Source organism: Oncorhynchus kisutch, linkage group LG17 (genome assembly GCF_002021735.2).
Source record: "Oncorhynchus kisutch isolate 150728-3 linkage group LG17, Okis_V2, whole genome shotgun sequence".
NCBI classification, from domain to species: Eukaryota; Metazoa; Chordata; class Actinopteri; order Salmoniformes; family Salmonidae; genus Oncorhynchus; species Oncorhynchus kisutch.
This window is the reverse complement of record NC_034190.2, coordinates 39,796,569-39,818,498: the sequence shown is the minus strand read 5'-3', so window position 1 is coordinate 39,818,498 and position 21,930 is coordinate 39,796,569. Positions and strand designations below refer to the sequence as shown.

The 21,930-nt window shown below is 40.0% G+C and overlaps 1 protein-coding gene across 4 annotated transcripts in view; it reads right to left on the bottom strand.

Moving 5' to 3' along the window:
* The window catches only part of LOC109907650 (protein PRRC2A), a 48,236-nt gene that overhangs the window by 23,680 nt on the left and 2,626 nt on the right, over positions 1-21,930 (bottom strand). For 3 of the 4 annotated variants that reach the window (XM_020505741.2, XM_020505743.2, XM_020505742.2), the window contains exons 2-7: positions 17,316-17,467; positions 4,418-4,595; positions 3,905-4,001; positions 3,725-3,818; positions 3,458-3,601; positions 2,825-3,078 (exon numbers count right to left, since the gene is read on the bottom strand). In XM_020505741.2, the coding sequence (XP_020361330.1) occupies positions 2,825-3,078; positions 3,458-3,601; positions 3,725-3,818; positions 3,905-4,001; positions 4,418-4,595; positions 17,316-17,430 (882 nt within the window). In that variant the 5' untranslated portion in view covers positions 17,431-17,467. Of the gene's footprint in view, positions 1-2,824; positions 3,079-3,457; positions 3,602-3,724; positions 3,819-3,904; positions 4,002-4,417; positions 4,596-17,315; positions 17,468-21,930 lie in introns of those variants that run through there. The other variant, XM_031793811.1, reaches the window with a different exon arrangement.

The following is a 21,930-nucleotide window of genomic DNA, read 5'->3' as shown; positions in this document are numbered from 1 at the left end:
ATACAGAATTATCTAATTTACATAAGTATTCCTACCCCCGAGTCATAACATGTTAAGATTCACCATTGGCAACATTTACAGCTTTGAGTATTCTAGGTAAGTCTCTACGTGCTTGGCACACCTGGATTGTACAATATTTGCACATTATTCCTAAAAAGAATATTCATGATCTGTCAAGTTGGTTGCTGGGTAGCTATTTTCAAGTCTTGCAATATATTGCATGTCGATTTAAGTCAAAATTGTAACTAGGCCCTCTGGAAAATTCACTGTCATCTTGGTAAGAAACGGTGCATATTTGGCCTTGTGCTTTAGGTTATTGTCCAGATGAAAAGTGAATTTGTCTCCCAGTGTCTGTTGGAAAGCAGACTGAACCAGGTTTTCCTTTAGGATTTTGCCTGTGTTTCGCTCTATTCAGTTTCTTTTTATCCTCCCAAAAAATCCCTAGTCCTTGCCAATGACAAGCATACATATAACATGATGCAGCCACCGCCATGCTTGTAAATATGATTAGTGGTATTTAGTGATGTTGTATTCAAGACATGAAGTTAATTTCTTTGCCACGTTTTGCAGTTTTACTTAAGTGCCTTTGCAAACAGGCTTTCACCTTGTCAGCTCGGGGGATGGTAAGATTCCAATCTTGCAACCTTACAGTTAACTAGTACAACGCTCTAACCACCTGCCTCTCATTGCACTCCAGGAGGAGCCTGCCTGTTACGTGAATGCAGTAGAAGCAAAGGTAAATTGCTAGCTAGCATTAAACTTATCTTATAAAAAACAATCAATCATAATCACTAGTTAACTACACATGGTTGATGATATTACTAGGTATATAGCGTGTCCTGCATTGCATATAATCGATGTAACGCTGGGGGATGATTTAACAAAAGCGAATTTGCGGAAAAAAGCGAAATCGTTGGACGACTGTACCTAACCATAAACCCCAATGCCTTTCTTAAAATCAATACACAGAAGTATATTTTTAAACCTGCATATTTAGCTAAAAGAAGTCCAGGTTAGCAGGCAATATTAACCAGGTGAAATTGTCACTTATCTTGCTTTCATTGCACGCAGAGTCAGGGTATATGCAACAGTTTGGGCAGCCTGGCTCATTCCGAACGAATTTTCTAGAATTTTACATAATTATGACATAACATTGAAGGTTGTGCAATGTAACAAGAATATTTAGACTTAGGGATGCCACCCATTAGATAAAATACCGAACGGTTCCGTATTTCACTGAAATAATAAACGTTTTGTTTTCTAAATTATAGTTTCCGGATTCGACCATATTAATGACCAAAGGCTCGTATTTCTGTGTGTTATGTTATAATTAAGTCTATGATTTGATAGAGCAGTCTCACTGAACGATGGTAGGCAGCAGCAGGCCCGTAAGCATTCATTCAAACAGCACTTTCATGCGTTTTGCCAGCAGCTCTTCGCAAGCTGAGCGCTGTTTATGACATCAAGCCTATCAGCCTAATGGCCGGTGTAACCGATGTGAAATGGCTAGCTAGTTAGCGGGGTTTGCGCTAATAGCGTTTCAAACGTCACTCGCTCTGAGACTTGGAGAAGTTATTCCCCTTGCTCTGCAAGGGCTGCGGCTTTTGTGGAGCGATGGGTACCGCTGTTTCGAGTGTGGCTGTTGTCGATGTGTTCCTGGTTCGAGCCCAGGTCGGGGCAAGGGGGACGGAAGCTATACTGTTACATTGGCAATACTATAGAGCCTATAAGAACATCCAATAGTCAAAGGTATATGAAATACAAATGGTATAGAGAAATAGTCATAAATACTATATTAACTACAACCTAAAACCTCTTACCTTGGAATATTGAAGACTCATGTTAAAAGGAACCAGCAGCTTTCATATGTTCTCATGTTCTGAGCAAGGAACTCAAACGTTAGCTTTCTTACATGGCACATAATGCACTTTTACTTCTCCAACACTTTGTTTTTGCATTATTTAAACCAAATTGAACATGTTTCATAATTTATTTGAGGCTAAATGTATTTTTATTGATGTATTATATTAAGTTAAAATAAGTGTTCATTCGGTATTGTTGTAATTGTCATTATTAAAAATACATTTAAAAAAAAAAAAAACGGCAGAATTAATCGGTCCGGCTTTTTTTGGGGTCCTCCAATAATCGGTATCGGTGTTGAAAAATCATAATCGGTCGACCTCTAGTATCCAATTGGTAGTTACAGTCTTGTCTCATCGCTGAAACTCACCGTTTCCTTCCTCTGGGGCAACTGAGTTAGGCAGGACGCCTGTATTTTTGCAGTGACTGGGTGTAGATACACCATCTAAAGTGTAATTATTAACTTCACCATGCTCAAAGGGATATTTGATGTCTTGTTTATATTTTTTTGCCCATCTACCAATAGGTGTCCTTCTTTGCGAGGCATTGGAAAACCTCCTGGTCTGTGGTTGAATGTTCTCTGTTTAAAATTCACTGCTCGACTGAGGTACCTTTCAGATAATTGTATGTGTAGGGTACAGATATGAGGTAGTCATTACAAACTCATGTTAAACACTATTATTGCAAACAGAGTGAATCCCATGCGCTCTTATTATGTGACTTATTAGGCAACATTTTACTCCTGAACTAGAAGTTTTCCTTAAATGGGTTGAATACTTATTGAAATCCATGTTGATATTATGGGGTACTGTGTGTAGGTCAGTGACACAAAATCTAAATGTAATCCATTTTAAATTCAAGCTGTAATAACAAAATGTGGAAAAAGTCAAGGGGCGTGACTACTTTCTGAAAGCTACATCTATTGTGAGCACACATGCAGAGATCACACCAGGAGTAGACTTACGAATGGAGGCATGATCCCTCTGTACTGTGGGAAGCCAGGGCCCACGGGGGTCTGGGGCAGCACGGGGCTGCTGGCAGGGGGGTTCCTAGGCGGCCCATGGGACTGTGGGTTCTGCTGCTGGTGGAGAGGTTGGCCTGCCTGGCCACCAACAGCAGCCCCCTCCATGACCAGTGTCCCGCCTGGGCCACCCTCTGCGACCCCCTCCCCGGTGGGTGCCAAGGCGCGGCCCCCACCGTCCCGCCAACTTGTCATGTCTGGGGAGAGGGGGAAAAACAAGGAAGAGGTTAAAAAAACAGGAGGGAATAGAAGCCACTTATACCCGCATTTGTATTCAGGAAGAACCACTGGACATGCAATGAAATCTTGCCATAACCGATGTCCTAGTTACAGAACTGTTTCCAAAAATGTATTTTTTCCTTTCTTTCAGTGAGATGAATCTTAGACTCAGGAGTGAATAAGCAGGGAGGTAATTCTCCAACTGGCATGTCTGGAAAATGTGGGATTTTTTATTTTTTTTATTTACAAAGAAATGAAAAAAAAAGCACTTGCTCTGACCACTGCTTCTTGTTCTGTTGGTAGCCCTCTTCACTGTGTGGTCTATAATAACCTATACAGAAATGAGCGTTTACTCACTCGGAGGGCGGAGGCTTGGTCCGGGCCCATACCACTGATCTGCAGTGCCCTGTTCTCTGCCAGCTTTGTCCTGGTCGCCAGCCGCCTGCAGGGTGGGAAATTCCTCGCGAGAGAATGGCGACGGTTGGTTTGATCCCTTTCCACCTGTATGGTGCGACAGAGGAGGGGTTACTCACAGTTAAATATCCAGACGCGAGTTAGTTAGGAAGCCATTGATGATGCAGTCAAGTCCGCGGAGACGTGACAGATGTAAAGTATGACACTCACCATCTCCTTGTGCTCCATGTGTAACACTGGCCTGAGCCCAGGACCTTGCCCCTGCGGCCTGGGCTGAAACCGGGGCGGGAACCGGAGGTGGAGCCTGAGACACACACACAACAATAAGGACCATGGCGGTATGGAACCATTTTGTGTTTCAGTTCACATTGATATGGAATTGGTGTGTACCTCTGGAGCTGGCGGGGTTCTCGGGCGGGTCGGTACAGGCGTCTGTGAAACCACAGGCTGCGGCAACTCCAGCTGCGGTTCTGACAATACATCGGTACTGAGAGGAGGAGAGAGAGAAACGCCAGATGGGTAAGTGTCAGACACGCCAGTCAGTCAGTCAGACCGACAATTGTGCCAGTTACCGAGTTAGTAGGGGCCTATTACCGATGTTCCACGGCGGGTATTGCTGGCATTTCCTGAGATAACATAGCATCTGTATATTCATATCACCATTAGAATATATTTATTCTGAAGATGGACACAATCCTGCTAATTCAGATAAATCATCAGTATAGATGATAAATCGATTCAATTCGAGTTCTGGGCAGATGTAGATTTTTAACAAGAGGCAATAATACCCAGCCACGTTAAATAGTAAAGCTCAGTGAATAGAGTGCTGACTGAGAATAATTTAGTATAGTGAAATCGATAGAGCGCCTCATGGGGAGTGTGCAAGGGGGCCCCCCTCCTCACCTCTTTGGGTCTGCTGGTTCCAGCTTGCTTGCCCATCCTGTGCCGTCTTTGGGAACTAGCGAGACGTTGGGGTCGTTGCCTTTGTTCTCCGCCTTCAGACTGGGCAGGCTGGCAGGGGGTGGCATGCGCCGCGCGGAGGCAACTTTACCAAGAGACTGCAGGCCATGGCGGGGGGGAACTGATGGGGGAGGAAGAGAGAGGAGATGAGGTCATTAGCAGAAAGACCACAGTAACTTGAGACCACTGAGAACCAAATGGGAGGGGAGATGAGGTCATGAAAACAACAGTGGTTATCGCCGACAAGATGTAGGCGTTTGATAAAGACTCCGCAAGAACAGCAGAGAATTGAGTTACAACTAGGGCTGGGTGAGAAGGCCTAAAAAGCATATCTTGATTTTTTTTTTATGTTGTAGAATGTAAAGGGTCAACTATTACTGCATTTCAAATAGTAGTCGAAAATCGAATGAATGCAGGGCTTGTGAAATTATACCCAGCTAAATATAAACCTTTAACTTGTCTAGTTAGGTAAAGGTTAAAGAAAGAAAGAAATAAGCCTTCCACAACCATGAGACCCACTAATAATTGAATTTGTCAAGAAGCCACTCCTACGTTGTCTTGGCTGTGTGCTTAGGGACGTTGTACTGCTGGAAGGTGAACCTTTGCCCCAGTCTGAAGTCCAGAGCAGGTTTTCATCAAGGATCGCTCAGTACTTTGCTCCTTTCATCTTTTCCCCAATCAACATTATTATAGACACTGGCCTAGATACTAGCTAATATGGCTTGTCATCATGTATTGGAGTTCTCCCTTTCACTGACACAGTAAGACAGTAGTGTTCAAAATTGATCAAACGGCCAGTCTAAAATAATAAACGGTCCGAATCTGGCCCGCGGGCCACCAGTTGAATAGCCCTGGAGTAAGCCCAAGCAAAGCTTATTTACTATAACAGAGTTTACGTGATCAATGGAGGGAACAAACTACATAGGCATTTTATATGAAACGGAGCCAAATCCAAGACAGGATTTACATATGTAACTCCAGTTCTTATGAAGGATGTAAGCTACTCTCACTCCATCATCTGCTCACTCACACATAATATGCACCTACATTAATACTGACTCTACACACATACAAGCTGCTATTAATCTTTCTAATTTTTTGTTGCCTAGTCACCTTACCTCTGTACATATAGTGGAAAGTAGTGTGAGCCCTTTGGAATTACCTGGATCGGTAACATTTGACCTGAACTTCATCTAAGTCACAACAATAGTCTGCTTAACCTAATAACACACAAAATTATATGTTTCCATGTGTTTGTTGAACACACTGTGTAAACATTCACAGTGCAGGGTGGGAAAAGTATGTGAACCCTTTGGCAGCAATAACCTCAACCAAACACCTTCTGTAGTTGCGGATCAGACCTGCAGAATGGCCAGGAGGAACTTTGGACCAATCCTCTTTGCAAAACCGTCTCAGTTCGGGAATATTCTTGGGATGTCCGGTGTGAACCTCGCGAGGTCATGCCACAGCATCTCAATCGGGTTGAGGTCAGGAATCTGACTGGGCCACTCCAGAAGGTGTATTTTCTTCTGATGAAGCCATTCTATTGTTGATTTACTTCTGTGTTTTGGGTCGTTGTCCTGTTGCATCACCCAACTTCTGTTGAGCTTCAATTGGCGGACAGATAGTCTAACATTCTCCTGTAAAATGTCTTGATGAACTTGGGAATTCATTTTTGCACCGATGACAGCAAGCTGTCCCAAAACATGACACTCCCTTCACCATACTTTATAGTTGGGATGAGGTTTTGAGGCTTTTTTTTCTCCACACATAGTGTTGTGTGTTCCTTCCAAACAACTCAACTGTAGTTTCATCTGTCCACAGAATATTTTGCCAGTAGCGCTGTGGAACATCCAGGTGCACTTTTGCAAACTTCAGACATGCAGCAATGGTTTTTTTTGGACAGCAGTGGCTTCTTCCGTGGTGACTCCCATGAACACCATTCTTGTTTAGTGTTTTACGTATCGTAGACACGTCAACAGAGATGTTTGCACGTTCCAGAGATTTCTGTAAATTTTTAGCTGACACTCTAGGATTCTTCTTAACCTCATTGAGCATTATGCACTGTGCTCTTCCAGTCATCTTTGCAGGATGGCCACTCCTAGGGAGAGTAGCAACAGTGCTGAACTTTCTCCATTTATAGACAATTTGTCTTAGCGTGGTTTGATGAACATCAAGGCTTTTAGAGATACTTTTGTAACCCTTTCCAGCTTTATACAAGTCATCAATTCTTAATCTTAGGTCTTCTGAGATCTCTTTTGTTCGAGGCATGGTTCACATCAGGCAATGCTTCTTGTGAATAGCAATCTCAGATTTTGTGAGTGTTTTTTACAGGGCAGAGCAGCTCTAACCAACATCTCCAATCTTGTCTCATTGATTGGACTCCACAATAGCTGACTCCTGACTCCAATTAGCTTTTGGAGAAGTCATTAGCCTAGGGGTTCTAGGGCTGGGCGATATGGCCAAAATAGCATATCATATTTGGTATTTTTCAAATTTGACAGTATTTAATGTTTTTGATTAATAAAAGTTGTACATTTGCTTCATGGTTAGTGGGTGACCCTAGGGTGTCAACACATATATTCTAAATGATTTCAATGGGTCTTTCTCCATTCTGATTGTTATATACTGTTCAATTGAACTTAAAATAATTTACTGCATTTCCATCCATTTCTGCACTCATTTGAGATCATTTCTAGGAAATGGATAATTTTTTACCAAATACTGCAATTGTGATTTAGATCATAACACTTGGGTGATCTTTTGGAATCATGGAAATAGAATGTTTATTGTAATTCCATAGTTAGAATATAAACAATAGTGGGCACTTTGAATACAGTGTTGTTTGACATGACAACGAATGAAAATGCCATGGACAAATTATTGTGACAGCGTAAGAACCAAAGTGATGTTCAGTGTTTCCTCGGGGACCCTATAATCTTTGGCTACATTAAATCTGTATTTGCTTCGCCTAATCTGCCAATGCTTCGCCTATTCCTCTTTGATTTAGAAGATACTGTTGCACAAACAACATGATGATTTAAGCCTCCACCAGTACTGGTATCAGTACTGATTTGCAGAGTAAACTATGCAAATGGACATTACACACGGCGTATCACATTTAACAAACCAAACATTCAAATATCGTTATAGAAGGTAAAGTAAAAACCCAAACCCGTCCGTGCATAAATACCAGTATATGGTAAAATACGGTATAGCGCACATCCCTAAGGGGTTCACCTACCTTTTCCAACCTACACTGTGAATGTTTAAATTATGTATTCAATATAGACAAGAAAAATACAATAATGCATGTTATTAGTTTATGCACCCTGTGTGTGTGTATTGTTGTGACTTAGATGAAGATCAGATCTAATTTAAGCTGAAATCTCAGCAATTCCAAAGGGTTCACATACTTCTCTTGCCACTATCTACCTCCATCACACCAGTATCCCTGCACCTTGTAAATATGGTATTGGAACTGACCCTGTATACAGTATGCCTACTTAGTTATTGTTTTCTTATTTCGCAAGTCTTTTTTTCTAGTATTACATTGTTATTGATTATTGGGTTGAGTAGGGCTGTTGCGGTGACCATATTTCCTCCACACCGGTGGTCACAAGTTCAGTCAAATTCCACGTGACTGTTTAGTCAGTGTAATTAAGGGTTCTCCAAGCTCTGATGCTGCTGCTGGTCATATAGTAGCCTACCAAACGTGCTACCTACCTAGTACTCAGCACTATATTGTTCCTCTAATCACTCTGAAATCAATGCAAATGTTTCAGAAAATTTAACCAAATGCTTCATGAGATCTCATATTGTGTAAAAATAACATTTCTATAGGCTATACGATTGTGTGAGAAAACAAAATGACAGCTTCTTTTAAGGAGGATCCCATCAGCTTTCTATAGGCTAGACCTAGTATATTTATTTCTCAACTTTCTAATATTAAGCACAGTCTACCTGGGTGACATGAAAATGAACCACGGGAAAAGCATCCTATTTTAAGAGCATAGATTACATGTTTTTTCCCCTTCCTGTTTGTTTCAAGACCGGTGCATGATAATGGTCCATTCTAAACAAAAACACATTTCACACATTATTTAGTATATGTAAAGACAAGTTTAAATCAAGAATATGTAATATATCATCACTTGTGAATGACGCCCAGCTTAAGGCATGAAACAGCACGCCTTTTACAACTTTTTCAAATCATAGTCACATGCATCAGGTAGCCTAGCCCACAGGCCTATACGTTTTGTTAAGGCTTGTTATCACAACTAAAGCGGACAAATAACTTCTTAAAATTAAGCACATTAATCCGCGTTACAACGGGTGTAGAGCCTAACTGGCATACATACACAGCGCGTGAGTTTCAAGTTTATAATAAAAGCATCACATGTGCAGTCACTTTTGAGAGTGGTGTTTTCCTGCTAAAGGAACATTCGCGCATATAGCCTACTGCCGTGTGCACATTGCTGCGCTTATGTGAAATAATAGCTTCATAGTGTATCTAATTTTGAAGCTAAACGTTCTCATCTGTTGTGTTATTCTCATTGCTTAAAAATGTTTTTGGGATGGTAGTGGTTGCATTAATTTGGGATATTTCGCATCCCACAACTGTCCCGGACTATGTTTGGGAATATTTATTTCAAGATAGAGAAGGTCAACTTCTATACTATGGTGGAAAGTAGATTGCCATAGGAGAATGCTTTTGCTGTTTTTTTGGTCTACTCATCTTGACAGAGAGCCATATGAGTGAAAGGTGCTTCAGACCACGCAGTCGGGAGAATTTTTGTTTTATTTAACAATTATTTAACCAGGCAAGTCAGTTAAATAATGCAAAAACACAGTGTTGGAGAAGAAAGTAAAAGTGCAATATGTGCCATGTAAAAAAATCTAACGTTTAAGTTCCTTGCTCAGAACATATGAAAGCTGGTAGTTCAATATTCCCAGTTAAGAAGTTTTAGGTTGTAGTTATTATAGGAATTATGACGCGTCGACTATTTCTCTCTATACCATTTGTATTTCATATACCTTTGACTATTGGATATTCTAATAGGCACTTTATTATTGCCAAGCCTAATTTCAGGATGTGATATACTTGAAGTCATGAACAGCGCTGTGAATCAACCATTGCTATGAGCTGCTGGCAAACGCAGTAAAGTTTGAATTAATGCTTACAAGCCTGCTGCTGCCTACCACCGCTCAATCAGGTCGCAATTGTAAATGAGAACTTGTTCTCAACTTGCCTACCTGGTTAAATAAATAAAATAAAATAAAAAATGAAATAAAAAATATCCAATAATAGACTTAATTATAATAAACAGAAATACGAGCCTTTGGTCATTAATATGGTCAAATCCGCAAACTATCATTTAGAAAACAAAACGTTTATTCTTTCAGTGAAATACGGAACCGTTCCATATTTTATCTAAAGGGTGGCAACCCCAAGTCTAAATATTGCTGTTACATTGCACAACCTTCAATGTCATAATTATGTAAAATGCTGGCAGATTAGTTCGCAAATAGCCAGGCGGCCCAAACTGTTGCGGCCCTGACTCTGCATGAAATGAACGCAAGAGAAGTGACAATTTCCCTAGTTAATATTGACTGCTTAAATGAATTCCTTTTAACTAAATACGCAGGTTTAAAAAATATACTTCTGTGTATTGATTTTAAGAAAGGCAATGTTGTTTATGGTTAGGTACATTCGTGCAACGATTGTGCTTTTTTACGAATGCAATTACTCGTTGGTTATTACTGCATTGTCGGAACTAGAAGCACAAGCATTTCGCTACACTCGCATTTACATCTGCTAACCATGTGTATGTGACAAATAACATTTGATTTGATAAACCGTCACCTGTTTGGCGACGTAGGCTGTGATTTGATGACAAATTAACAGACAAATTAACAGGCACCGCATTGATTATATGCAACGCAGGACAGGCTAGTTATCCTAGTAATAACCAACCATGTGTAGTTAACTGTTAACCTCTTTCAGCTAGGTGGTACTATTTTTATGTTTGGAATAAAGTCCCCAAAGTAAACGGCCTATTTCTCAGGCCCATATGCTAGAATAGGCATATAATTGACAGATTAAGATAGAAAACATTCAAGTTTCCAAAACTGTCAAAATATTGTCTATGAGTATAACAGAACTTATATTGCAGGCGAAAACCTGATGAAAATCAAACCAGGAAGTGGCTTCTATTTTGAATGCTTTATGTTCCATAGCCTGCCTTCGCTCCATTTAAAGGGATATCAACCAGATTCCTTTTCTTATCGCTTCCTCAAGGTGTCAGTCTTTAGACATAGTTTCAGGCTTTAATAAAAAAAAAATGAGCGAGAAAGATAACATCGTGTCAGGTGTTCGCATGAGTCTTGCTTGTGCAACAGAGCTTGAGCAGCCATCGTCTCTCCCTCTCCTACTGAAAAAGACCGTGCTGGTTGATATATTATCGATTATATATTTTAAAAACAACCCGAGGATTGATTATAAAAAACGTTTTACATGTTTCTGTGGACATTTCGTATACTATTTGGAATTTTCGTCTGCGTTGTCGTGACCGCTCGAGCCTGTGGATTTCTGAACATAACGCGCCAAACAAACAGATGTGGATATAAAAATTATCTTTATGGAACAAAAGGAACATTTAGTGTAAATGGGAGTCTCGTGAGTGAAAACATCCGAAGATCAAAAGGTAAACGATTCATTTGATTGCTTTTCTGATTTTCATGACCAAGCTACTTTGATGCTAGGTGTTCATAATGTTTTGTCTAGTGATCGATAAACTTACAAACACTTGGATTGCTTTCGCTGTAAAGCATATTTTCAAAATCTGACACGACAAGTCGATTAACAAAGAGCTAAGCTGTGTTTTGCTATATTGCACTTGTGATTTCATGAATATAAATATTTTTAGTAATATTATTTGAATGTGGCGCTCTTGATGACAATTATCCCGCTAACGGGATGAGTAGCGTCAAGAAGTTTAGATTGATTGTTTTTTATAAAGATACATTTAATGCTAGCTAGCAACTTAACTTCGCTCCTTGCTGCACTAGCGTAACAGGTGGTCAGCCTGCCACGCAGTTTCCTCATGGAATGCAATCAGCCATAATCGGGATCCAAAATGCAGATTACCGATTGTTATGAAAACTTGAAATCGGCCCTAATTATAATTGTTATATTCAGCCGAAGGGCACAACAGCCACAAGGGGCATGGATTTTTTAGGGGTCATTACGGCCACACAAAGAGGATGCCGCCGGGAAATTCGATGCATTATCAAGTGCTTGTCAAATTGTGAATGAGAGACTGATGAAGTGTGTACAGCCTGCACAAAAAACAAAGCAGCGCTCATGCCTTTCATGCAACATTTTTCAAATCTTCAGTCGCATCATGCAGCCTTATTGTATTAAAAATCAAAACATATAGCCCAACGTTTGTATCACAACTAAAGTGAAATAAATAACAAAAATAAGCATATAGGGCCTGTTTCTATTTTTTCTCTTTAAAAAATAAAATGTACATGGTATCCAATTGTTTTTAGTAGCTACTATCTTTTCTCATCGCTACAACTCCCGTATGGGCTAGGGAGAGACGAAGGTTGAAAGTCATGTCTTGATCTACTTCAAATAAGGTTTTATTTTACCTTTATTTAACTAGGCAAGTCAGTTAATAAACATATTCTTATTTTCAATGACGGCCTAGGAACAGTGCTTTTTTTAAGTGGTAGAACGATTTGTACCATGTCAGCTCGGGGATTCGAACTTGCAACCTTTCAGTGACTAGTCCAACGCTCTAACCACTAGGCTACCCTGCCGCCCCAAATAAGGTCTGTGTTTCGTGCCTCAGCGTTTTGATACCCGTGTAAATCTCACTAGGATAAGGTAACGTTTGTCAACATATTTTTATAAATCCACTCTACAATTTTTTTAAATCGTCGCTCATATTTAGCCTATATTGATCTGAGTTACCTTGTCCTATGGATATCTACAGTTATAAAATTGGCAAGGTGGTGTTAGCCTACACGAAACACAGACCTTATTTTAAGTGAATCTAAAAAATATCCTATGGAATAAATGAAGGAACCACTTTTCAGATTTTGCTAGAAGGTGTCATGGGAATTATGACTCGCACTTTGGTATCATGCCCATTATTAAAATAGGATTTCCTGAATATAGAAATTACAATTTTTGTTTTCAACATTCATCACAGGTAACTTAAACTCTATTTTTATTCAAACAGTTGAGAGTATTTGTCTCCTAAGCAGACTCTTCATTATCATTGTCACTTCAGAGCTGTGTGCATGTTTTACAGACGGCAGAGAAAAGCAGAGCACCCGTGTGGGACTATTACATGGAATTGGCACCAGGGAAAGCAAGGTGTCTTATTTGTGATAAAGATGTAAGCATGGGGTCAGCAACGGCTAAATAAAAAAATACCACCAACCTATGTAATCACTAACCTCTCTGCACACCGAACCCGTTAGCGGGATTAAATTCGACAACATAGTGATCGCTACATAAATAGTCATATTAAACATTCATGAAAATAAAAGTGTCTCACATGTTTCGAAAGCCTAGAATCTTGCTAATCCAACTGCCAGATTTAAAAAAGGATTTACTGCGAAAGAATACGATGCGATTACCTGAGGACAGAGCCCAATAAAAATGCACTATTTCAACCAGCACAGGCGTAACAAAATCACAAATTGCAATAAAATAAATTGTTTACCTTTGACGATCTTCCTCTGTTTGCAATCCCAATGCTCATAGTTACACAATGAATGTTCTTTTGTTTGACTAAAAATCCATTTTTATAGCCTAACACGAAAAATTTGGTGAACCGCTTGTGTTGTGAATTTTGTCTCATTCAATTTTCGGCGGCACAATCGATGTAAATACACACACTAAACGTGACTTTTCCAGTCATGTTTGGTTTCATTGCAATCAACTGGTTTGTTTGTATCATGCCCATTATTGTTTGTAACACAACCAAACCTGATGGGTCATTTCGCGGGACGTATTGGCTGAAAGAAACCGATTTGAAGACAAGTAATGACATCATTGTGCACCAATGATGTGACCGCTGTTTCGTTGATTGACTGTATTTTAACCCATTGACCGTCTTGAAATCTAGCTGGGTAGATAGCCAATGAGCTGAGGTAAACGGCAATATGTAATGGGTTATGTGTTGGAAGACCAACCCATGTAGTGAACTCTGGCGTAAAGAGGGTCATTCGCCATTGAAGATTCATACAGGAAGGAGCGCATGTTACGCACAGCACTCTTTTGGTAAAGCGCACTTTTTTGGTAAAGCGCATCTTCAGCTGTTTATATATCAATCAGTATGGCGACTAAGTCAGGGAAAGCTAAATCTAAGTGTAGCTATACAGATATACACACAATTTTAGAAGAAATTGATCGGGAAAGTGAGACAGATTGTTGGAGGACTGAATTGGTCCACCCACACAGACAGCGTTGTGAAGAAGGCGCAGCAGCCTCTTCAACCTCAGGAGGCTGAAGAAATGCGGCTTGTCACCAAAAGCACTCACAAACTTCTACAGATGCACAATCGAGAGCATCCTGTGGGCTGTATCACCGCCTGGCACGGCAACTGCTCTGCCCACAACCGTAAGGCTCTCTAGAGGGTTGTGAGGTCTGCACAACGCATCACCGGGGGGGCAAACTACCTGCCCTCCAGGACACCTACACCACCCGATGTCACAGGAAGGCCATAAAGATCGAGGACAACAACCACCCGAGCCACTGCCTGTTCATCCCGCTATCATCCAGAAGGCGAGGTCAGTACAGGTGCATCAAAGCAGGGACCGAGAGACTGAAAAACAGCTTCTATCTCAAGCCCATCAAACTGTTAAACAGCCACCACTAACATTGAGTGACTGCTGCCAACATACTGACTCAACTCCAGCCACTTTAATAATGGAAATTGATGTAAAAAATGTATCACTAGCCACTTTAAACAATGCCACTTAATATAATGTTTACATACCCTACATTACTCATCTCATATGTATATACTGTACTCGATACCATCTACTGCATCTTGCCTATGCCGTTCTGTACCATCACTCATTCATATATCTTTATGTACATATTATTTATCCCCTTACACTGTGTATAAGACAGTAGTTTGGAATTGTTAGTTAGATTACTTGTTGGTTATTACTGCATTGTCGTAACTAGAAGCACAAGCATTTCGCTACACTCGCATTAACATCTGCTAACCATGTGTATGTGACATAACATTTTATTTTGATTTGATCTTGGTGATTATTATTTCATTTTTTTGAGGCACTTGTGCTCCCAAATTATAATTCCAGGAGGCACAGCAAAAAAAATTGGAGCATATGCCCCCAAAATGGTAGCACTGTAGAGCCCTGTTGTATTCTTCATACTATAAAACAATGCCACGGAATTCAAAGCAAATCTTGTCTGCAAAATGAACAAGTGTAGCCCACAGCCAGATCAGGGCCTAACATAACCACAATTCAGAGTACGCTATTCTGTTCTTCTGCAATAGACTATATACCATGTTTCTTTAGAGCAGTCTAAAATAAATAATGGATATATTGTGATGACGTAGGCTATATTACATTTTTAAATATAGTTGTTTCAAAGGTCTGCATCAGTGGCTTGTAGGCTATACAGTCTCTCAATCCAAGATGGCAGCATGTCAAGTCATTTGTCTGTGATTAGTAGTTTTTAACCTACTAATAACAATTAATTTATAGTGGCGCAAATCTATACTTTCCTTGTTGTGTAGTGCAAACTACTTAGTTTTGCTGGTGTAAAGATAGCGGGTCTCCCCCAACTCGAATAATCTTTTAATCGGCATTTGCACTTCTTTACTCAAAGTTTACCTAAGTAACCCTCCCTTTCCCTCTGCTGAGTGTCTCGTCCAAGCTGCTCCTCTTCGCTCTCCACCTGGCTGACAGCGGCAGCTCAACAATCCCCAAACCGTTCTCTCAATCCACCCCCAATCTACTCACACACAGACTCATACATGCACACACAGTCCCTCTGTCCCCGTACCTTTCCTTGGCCTTTATTTCTTAAATCTTTCAGAGAAAATGACAATTTCAGTGGTATTGCTTTGCGGACTGACATTACCGAACCCTGGAGAAAATAAACATTGCCGCTGGGTGAGTATATCGGACAATGGGCGCCTGTTGTCTAAAATTGATGGGGTTAGGATTTTGGCTTTATCAACCGATGCAGTTGTGTTTTCTGAAACCTGGCTCCGCAAGTCTCTTCTTGATAAGGATATTTGTATAAAATGGTTACAGTGTGTATCGCACTGATTGATTTAAAAATCAAGGTGTGGGTGTGGCTATATATGTAAAAGCCTACATTCCTTGTAAGTGTGGCAAAGTCTGAAACTATTTGACAACAGTTGGAATTTCTTGCTTTGAATCTCTGTCCCTGGTATACTTTTAATTACAAAGCCATTGTGGGTTTACTACCATTTTAATTCTTCGGAAATGTGGTGGGTACTCTATTCGTTCCCAGGATTTATTTTGCTAACGGTTCCAATTTGGTAAAAGGGCCTTTATGTACTCTGCACCATTGGATTGGAACGCCTTACAAATTACTTTTATTTAAACTGGAAGAAACTTGTCCCGATTGGTGTTTTTAAATCATTTATGAAGGATTTTGAGGCGGATTCCTTGACCTGTCAATGTTTTTTTATTTGCCGTTTTATGATTTCGTTATTGATTACTATGGTTCTTACTAGAGGTCGACCGATTATGATTTTTCAACGCCGATACCGATTATTGGAGGGCCAAAAAAGCCGATACCGATTAATCGGACAAGTTTTTAAAATGTATTTGTAATAATGACAATTACAACAATACTGAATGAACACTTATTATAACTTAATATAATACATCAATAAAATACATGTAGCCTCAAATAAATAATGAAACATGTTCAATTTGATTTAAATAATGCAAAAACAAAGTGTTGGAGAAGAAAGTAAAAGTGCAATATGTACCATGTAAGAAAGCTAACGTTTAAGTTCCTTGCTCAAAACATGAGAACATATGAAAGCTGATCGTTCCTTTTAACATGAGTCTTCAATATTCCCAAGTAAGAAGTTTTAGGTTGTAGTTATTATAGGAATTATAGGACTATTTCCCTCTATACAATTTGTAATACAGATTTCCGATTGTTATGAAAACTTGAAATCGGCCTTAATTAATCGGTCATTCCGATTCATCGGTCGACCTCCAGTTCTTACTAGATGACTTGTCGTTTTCATGTTGTCTGTCTGTAATTGTGTAATGACTTGGTGCTGCTAAGCTTGGCCAGGACGCTCTTGAAAAATACATTTAAAATCGCAATGAGTCCTTCCTGGTTATATAATGAGTTTTTTTAAATGCAAGGAAGCCAGGGGATGCTAAATGTGTTAGTTAATTAAATGGTCATTTACCGTGAGACCGGCAGTTAATTGCTTGACAATCACTGGCTGACGAAATTGACCGCCACAGCCATAGTTTTGAGTTCGCAAGAAATGCATTTCACTGCACTTGTGCATGTGACATTAAAACTTAAAACCAAACGCTAAAATGTTAAGTGCTAAAATGTGGGTTGTGTATGCACTTCTAGTCAAGTTGGCCCATACATCTCATGTTGGAAAATGATTGCATAATATGACTTATTATCATAATCGATATCAACAAATCCAATCACCTATGATGGATCAGAAAATGATCCGATGACCTGGATAAGGACACCTCACGTCAACACCTGAAATTGTTCCACACACTAACACACTACCTGGACAATGGAAACGAGAATACTCACCAACAGGCTTTTGTGCTTCAAGGCTCTTTCCTTTGTAGGTATCAAACAGGTTGAGAGACGCATACTTGGATTTGCCATCCTTCCCCTTTGCAGTTTGCCCAGAGCGCTCTGACATTGCGCTGTCCGCTCATTGAGTAAGGTGAGCCCTGAGACTGGAAGAGAGAAAGAGATGAAGACATTTGACACCATGTATGCGTCACTGAACGTGAAGGTAAATGTGGTGTTGAGTTGATGCAGGTTCTAAACAACAAAACGAGTCCCGATATCCAGTCTTTTCTTAACAGTGTATGCATTACAAAGTTTGTAGTGTGGACAGACAGAGGGGGGGACAGTGCTCAGAACAGGTCAATAACATTAGAGACCAATGTGTGAGCAGAGCTAGCACGTGAACAGTACATTGCCATGAACAAGTCAACACAGGAAATACTGTACCGAGAGAATAATGCGATCCATGGCATAGTTTCCATGGTGATGCATTATAAATTATGTTCACTTTTTCTAGGACTGCCTTGAGAGGGGTTGCCTCCATGGCAACAACACCAGGGTTGATTTTCCAGCTCACCAATAAAATCCACTGGGCTGACATCGGTCCAATTCATAAAGATTTGGCTACAGCTAGAGAGTTGTTCTGTGTCTGTAAACGGATCATATATTACAAAAACAAAATCTTGTTTGGGGAAAATGTTGCCCCCTTGTCATGTTACAAAGATGGAGGTCAATTGCAAACTGCACATTGAGTTGATGATTATCAAATGAATTAACGGGCAACTGGGGCCCTCTGTAGCTCAGTTGGTAGAGCATGGAGCTTGCAACGCCAGGATGGTTTGTTCGATTCCTGGGACCACCCATACGTAACAAAATGCAGGGGGTCCGCGGTCAGATCTCAAAATATATACAGTACCAGACAAAAGTCATTCCAAGGGTTTTTCATCTAGAATGACCCAGAAAAGACATACCAACCTACCTACTGTCTCTGTGTGCGTCACCCAAAACAACAGTCCTGTTTGTGCTGGTACTGCACGGTGAGAATGTCAGCTCTGTCACATGTTGCTGGGCTGGTTTCACTACAACAGGACTCATCTCTCTCCACAACTGCACTGACTTGACTGGTGACCCTCCACACAGTATAAATATTTATGTAAAATATAGTGACAGAAAATCTGCTTCTATTTGGGGAGAAGTTTTTTGTGATGTAGGGGTTTCATCACCCTACTGAACATGTACATTTGAGTCCTTGTGGCAAAAAGTAGAATGCTTGATATATGATTTGATTTCAGAACAATAAGGATGGATTTGTCAAGATTAGAATGAATGTACAGTACCAAATGTTTGGACACACCTACTCATTCAAGGGTTTTTCTTAGTTTTTACTATTTTCTACATTGTACAATAATAGTGAAGACATCAAAACTATTAAACATTTGGAATCATGTAGTAACCAAAAATAGTGTAAAACAAATTAAAATATATTTTAGATTCTTCAAAGTAGCCAACATTTGCCTTAATGACAGCTTTGCACACTATTGGCATTCTCTCAACCAGCTTCACCTGGAATGCTTTTCCAACAGTCTTGAAGGAGTTCCAACACAGGCTGAGCGCTTGTTGGCTGCATTTCCTTCACTCTGTGGTTCAACTCATCCCAAACCATCTCAATTGGGTTGAGGTCGGGTGATTGTGGAGGCCAGGCCATCTGATGCAGCACTCCATCACTCACAGTCTTGGTCAAATAGCCCTTACACAGCCTGGAGGTGTCCCAAACAAATGATAGTCGCAGTAAGCGCAAAACGAGATGGGATGGCATATCATTGCAGAATGCTGTGGTAGCCATGCTGGCTAAGAGTGCCTTGAATTCTAAGTGAATCAGACAGTGTCACCATCACACCTCCTCCTCCATGCTTCACAGTGGGAACCACACATGCAGAGATCATCCGGTCACCTACTCTGCGTCTCACAAAGACACATCGGTTGAAACCAAACATCTCCAATTTGGACTCTAGACCAAAAGGACAGACTTCCACCGGTCTAGTGTCCATTGCTCGTGTTTCTTGTCCCAAGCAAGTTTCTTCCGCTTATTGGTATCCTTTAGTAGTGGTGTCTTTGCAATAATTTGATGTGAAGGCCTGATTCATGCAGTCTCCTCTGAACAGTTGATGTTGAGATGTGTCTGTTACTTGAACTCTGTGAAACATTTATTTGGGCTGCAATTTCTGAGGCTGGTAACTCCAATGAACTTATCCTCTGCAGCAGAGGTAACTCTGGGTCTTCCTTTCCTGTGGTGGTCTTCATGAGAGCTGGTTTCATCATAGCGATTGATGGTTTTTGCGACTGCACATGGAGATACTTTCAAAGTTCTTGAAATGTCCAGATTGACTGAGCTTCATGTCTTAAAGTAATGATGGAGTGTCGTTTCTCTTTGCTTATTTGAGCTGTTCTTGCCATAATATGGACTTGGTATTTTCTTCTTTATACCACCCCTAGATTATCAAAGCTGCTTGGCTAAAACTCATTAAAGGAAAGTATTTTCACAAATTAAAAAGGTACACCTGTTAACTTCTTGGTGACAGGAGGGCAGTATTGCGTAGCTTGGATGTATAAGGTGCCCAGAGTAAACCGCATGCTACCCTGTCCCAGATGCTAATATATGCATAGTATTAGAAAACACACCGCAGTGTCTAAAACTGTTTGAATGAGGTCTGTGAGTATAACAGAACTCATATGGCAGGCAAAAACCTGAGAAAAATCCAACCCGGAAGTGGGTAATCTGAGGCTTGTAGTTTTTTAACTCAGTCCCTATTGTAGATACAGTGGGATATTGGTTATGTTGCACTCCCTAAGGCTTCCACTAGATGTCAGTCTTTCTAACTTTGTTTAAGGCTTCTACTGTGAAGTGGGACCGAGAGAGGAATGAGTCAGGTGTCTGGCAGAGTGCCACAGGCTCGTATCGCAAAGTCACGAGAGAGTTAGCTCTCGTTCCATTGCTTTTCTCCAGACACAGGAATTCTCAAGTTGGAACATTATTGAAGATTGACTCTCACAATGACTCTGTACTGGTACATGGCCCCGCTTTTGTTATTCACTGCTGCTCTTTAATTATGAGTTTTTCTTATCTCTTACTTTTTTCTGAATTTTGATTTCTTAGGTATTTTCTTAAAACTCTATGGTTGGTTAAGGGCTTGTAAGTAAGCATTTCACTGTAAGGTCTACACCGGTTGTATTCGGCACACGTGACAAATAAAATTTGATTTGGATTAGATTACTGTATGTTTACAGATGCAATTAATTTTGGCCAAAGGAATAAGTTTAGGGGGTGTAATACATTTTTGAGGAATACTATTACATTGTATATTTTTTTTGCCCTGCACAAAATGGGTCTGGGGGGCTCACAGTGATATTGGTATGCACAGTACTCTGCCAATTATAAATTATTCAACTCAATATTGATTGAATTCCCCCCAAATCGTATTTACATAAATGCTCTGTAATTTAAAGTAACTGTCTATTGAAAATCTCACTTTTAAATGTTCATATTCTGTTTGCTCATACCCAAATAAAGTTGTTGACTGATCTTATAATCATAGCTGTGGCCAATGCATAAATTTGATATTTAAAAACACTTAACTTCTCTAGGATAGGGGGCAGCATTTGGAATTTTGGATGAAAAGCATTCCCAAATTCAACTGCCTGCTACTCATCCCCAGAAGATAAGATATGCATATTATTCGTAGATTTGGAATTGAAAACACTCTGAAGTTTCTAAAACGGTTTGAATCATGTCTGTGAGTATAATAGAATTTATGTAGCAGGCGAAACCCAGAGGACAAACCATTCAGATTCTTTTTTTGAGGTCACCCTCTTTTCAATGGGTTTTCATTGGGAATACAGATATCTATGGGACTTGCTTGCAGTTCCTACCGCTTCCACTGGATGTCACCAGTATTTAGAAATTGGTTGGGGTTATTCCTTTGTGTAATGAAGAAGTACTGCCATCTTGAATCAGGGTCACTTCATGTGTACTGTTTGATAGAGGCGTATGACCAGAAAGCATGCTTGAGTTTGTTTTCTTCCTGTATTGAACACAGATCATCCCGTCTTCGATTTTATCGATTATTTACCTTTAAAAAATACCTAAAGGTGTATTACAAAAGTAGTTTGAAATGTTTTGGCAAAGTTTACAGGTAACTTTTGAGATATTTTGTAGTCACGTTGCGCAAGTTGGAATGGGCGTTTTCTGGATCAAACGCGCCAAATAAATGGACATTCTGGATATATATGGACGGAATTAATAGAGAAAAAAAAGGCACATTTGTGATGTTTATGGGACATATTGGAGTGCCAACAGAAGAAGCTTGTCAAAGGTAGGGCATGTTTTATATTTTTATTTCTGCATTTTGTGTCGCGCCTGCAGGGTTGAAATGTTCTCTTTTGTTTATGGAGGTGCTATCCTCAGATAATAGCATCGTTTGCTTTCGCCGAAGATCCTTTTTGAAATCTGACATGTTGGCTGGATTCACAACACGTATAGCTTTAATTTGGTATCTTACATGTGTGATTTCATGAAAGTTTATTTTTATAGGAATTTATTTGAATTTGGCGCTGTGCATTTTCTCTGGCTTTT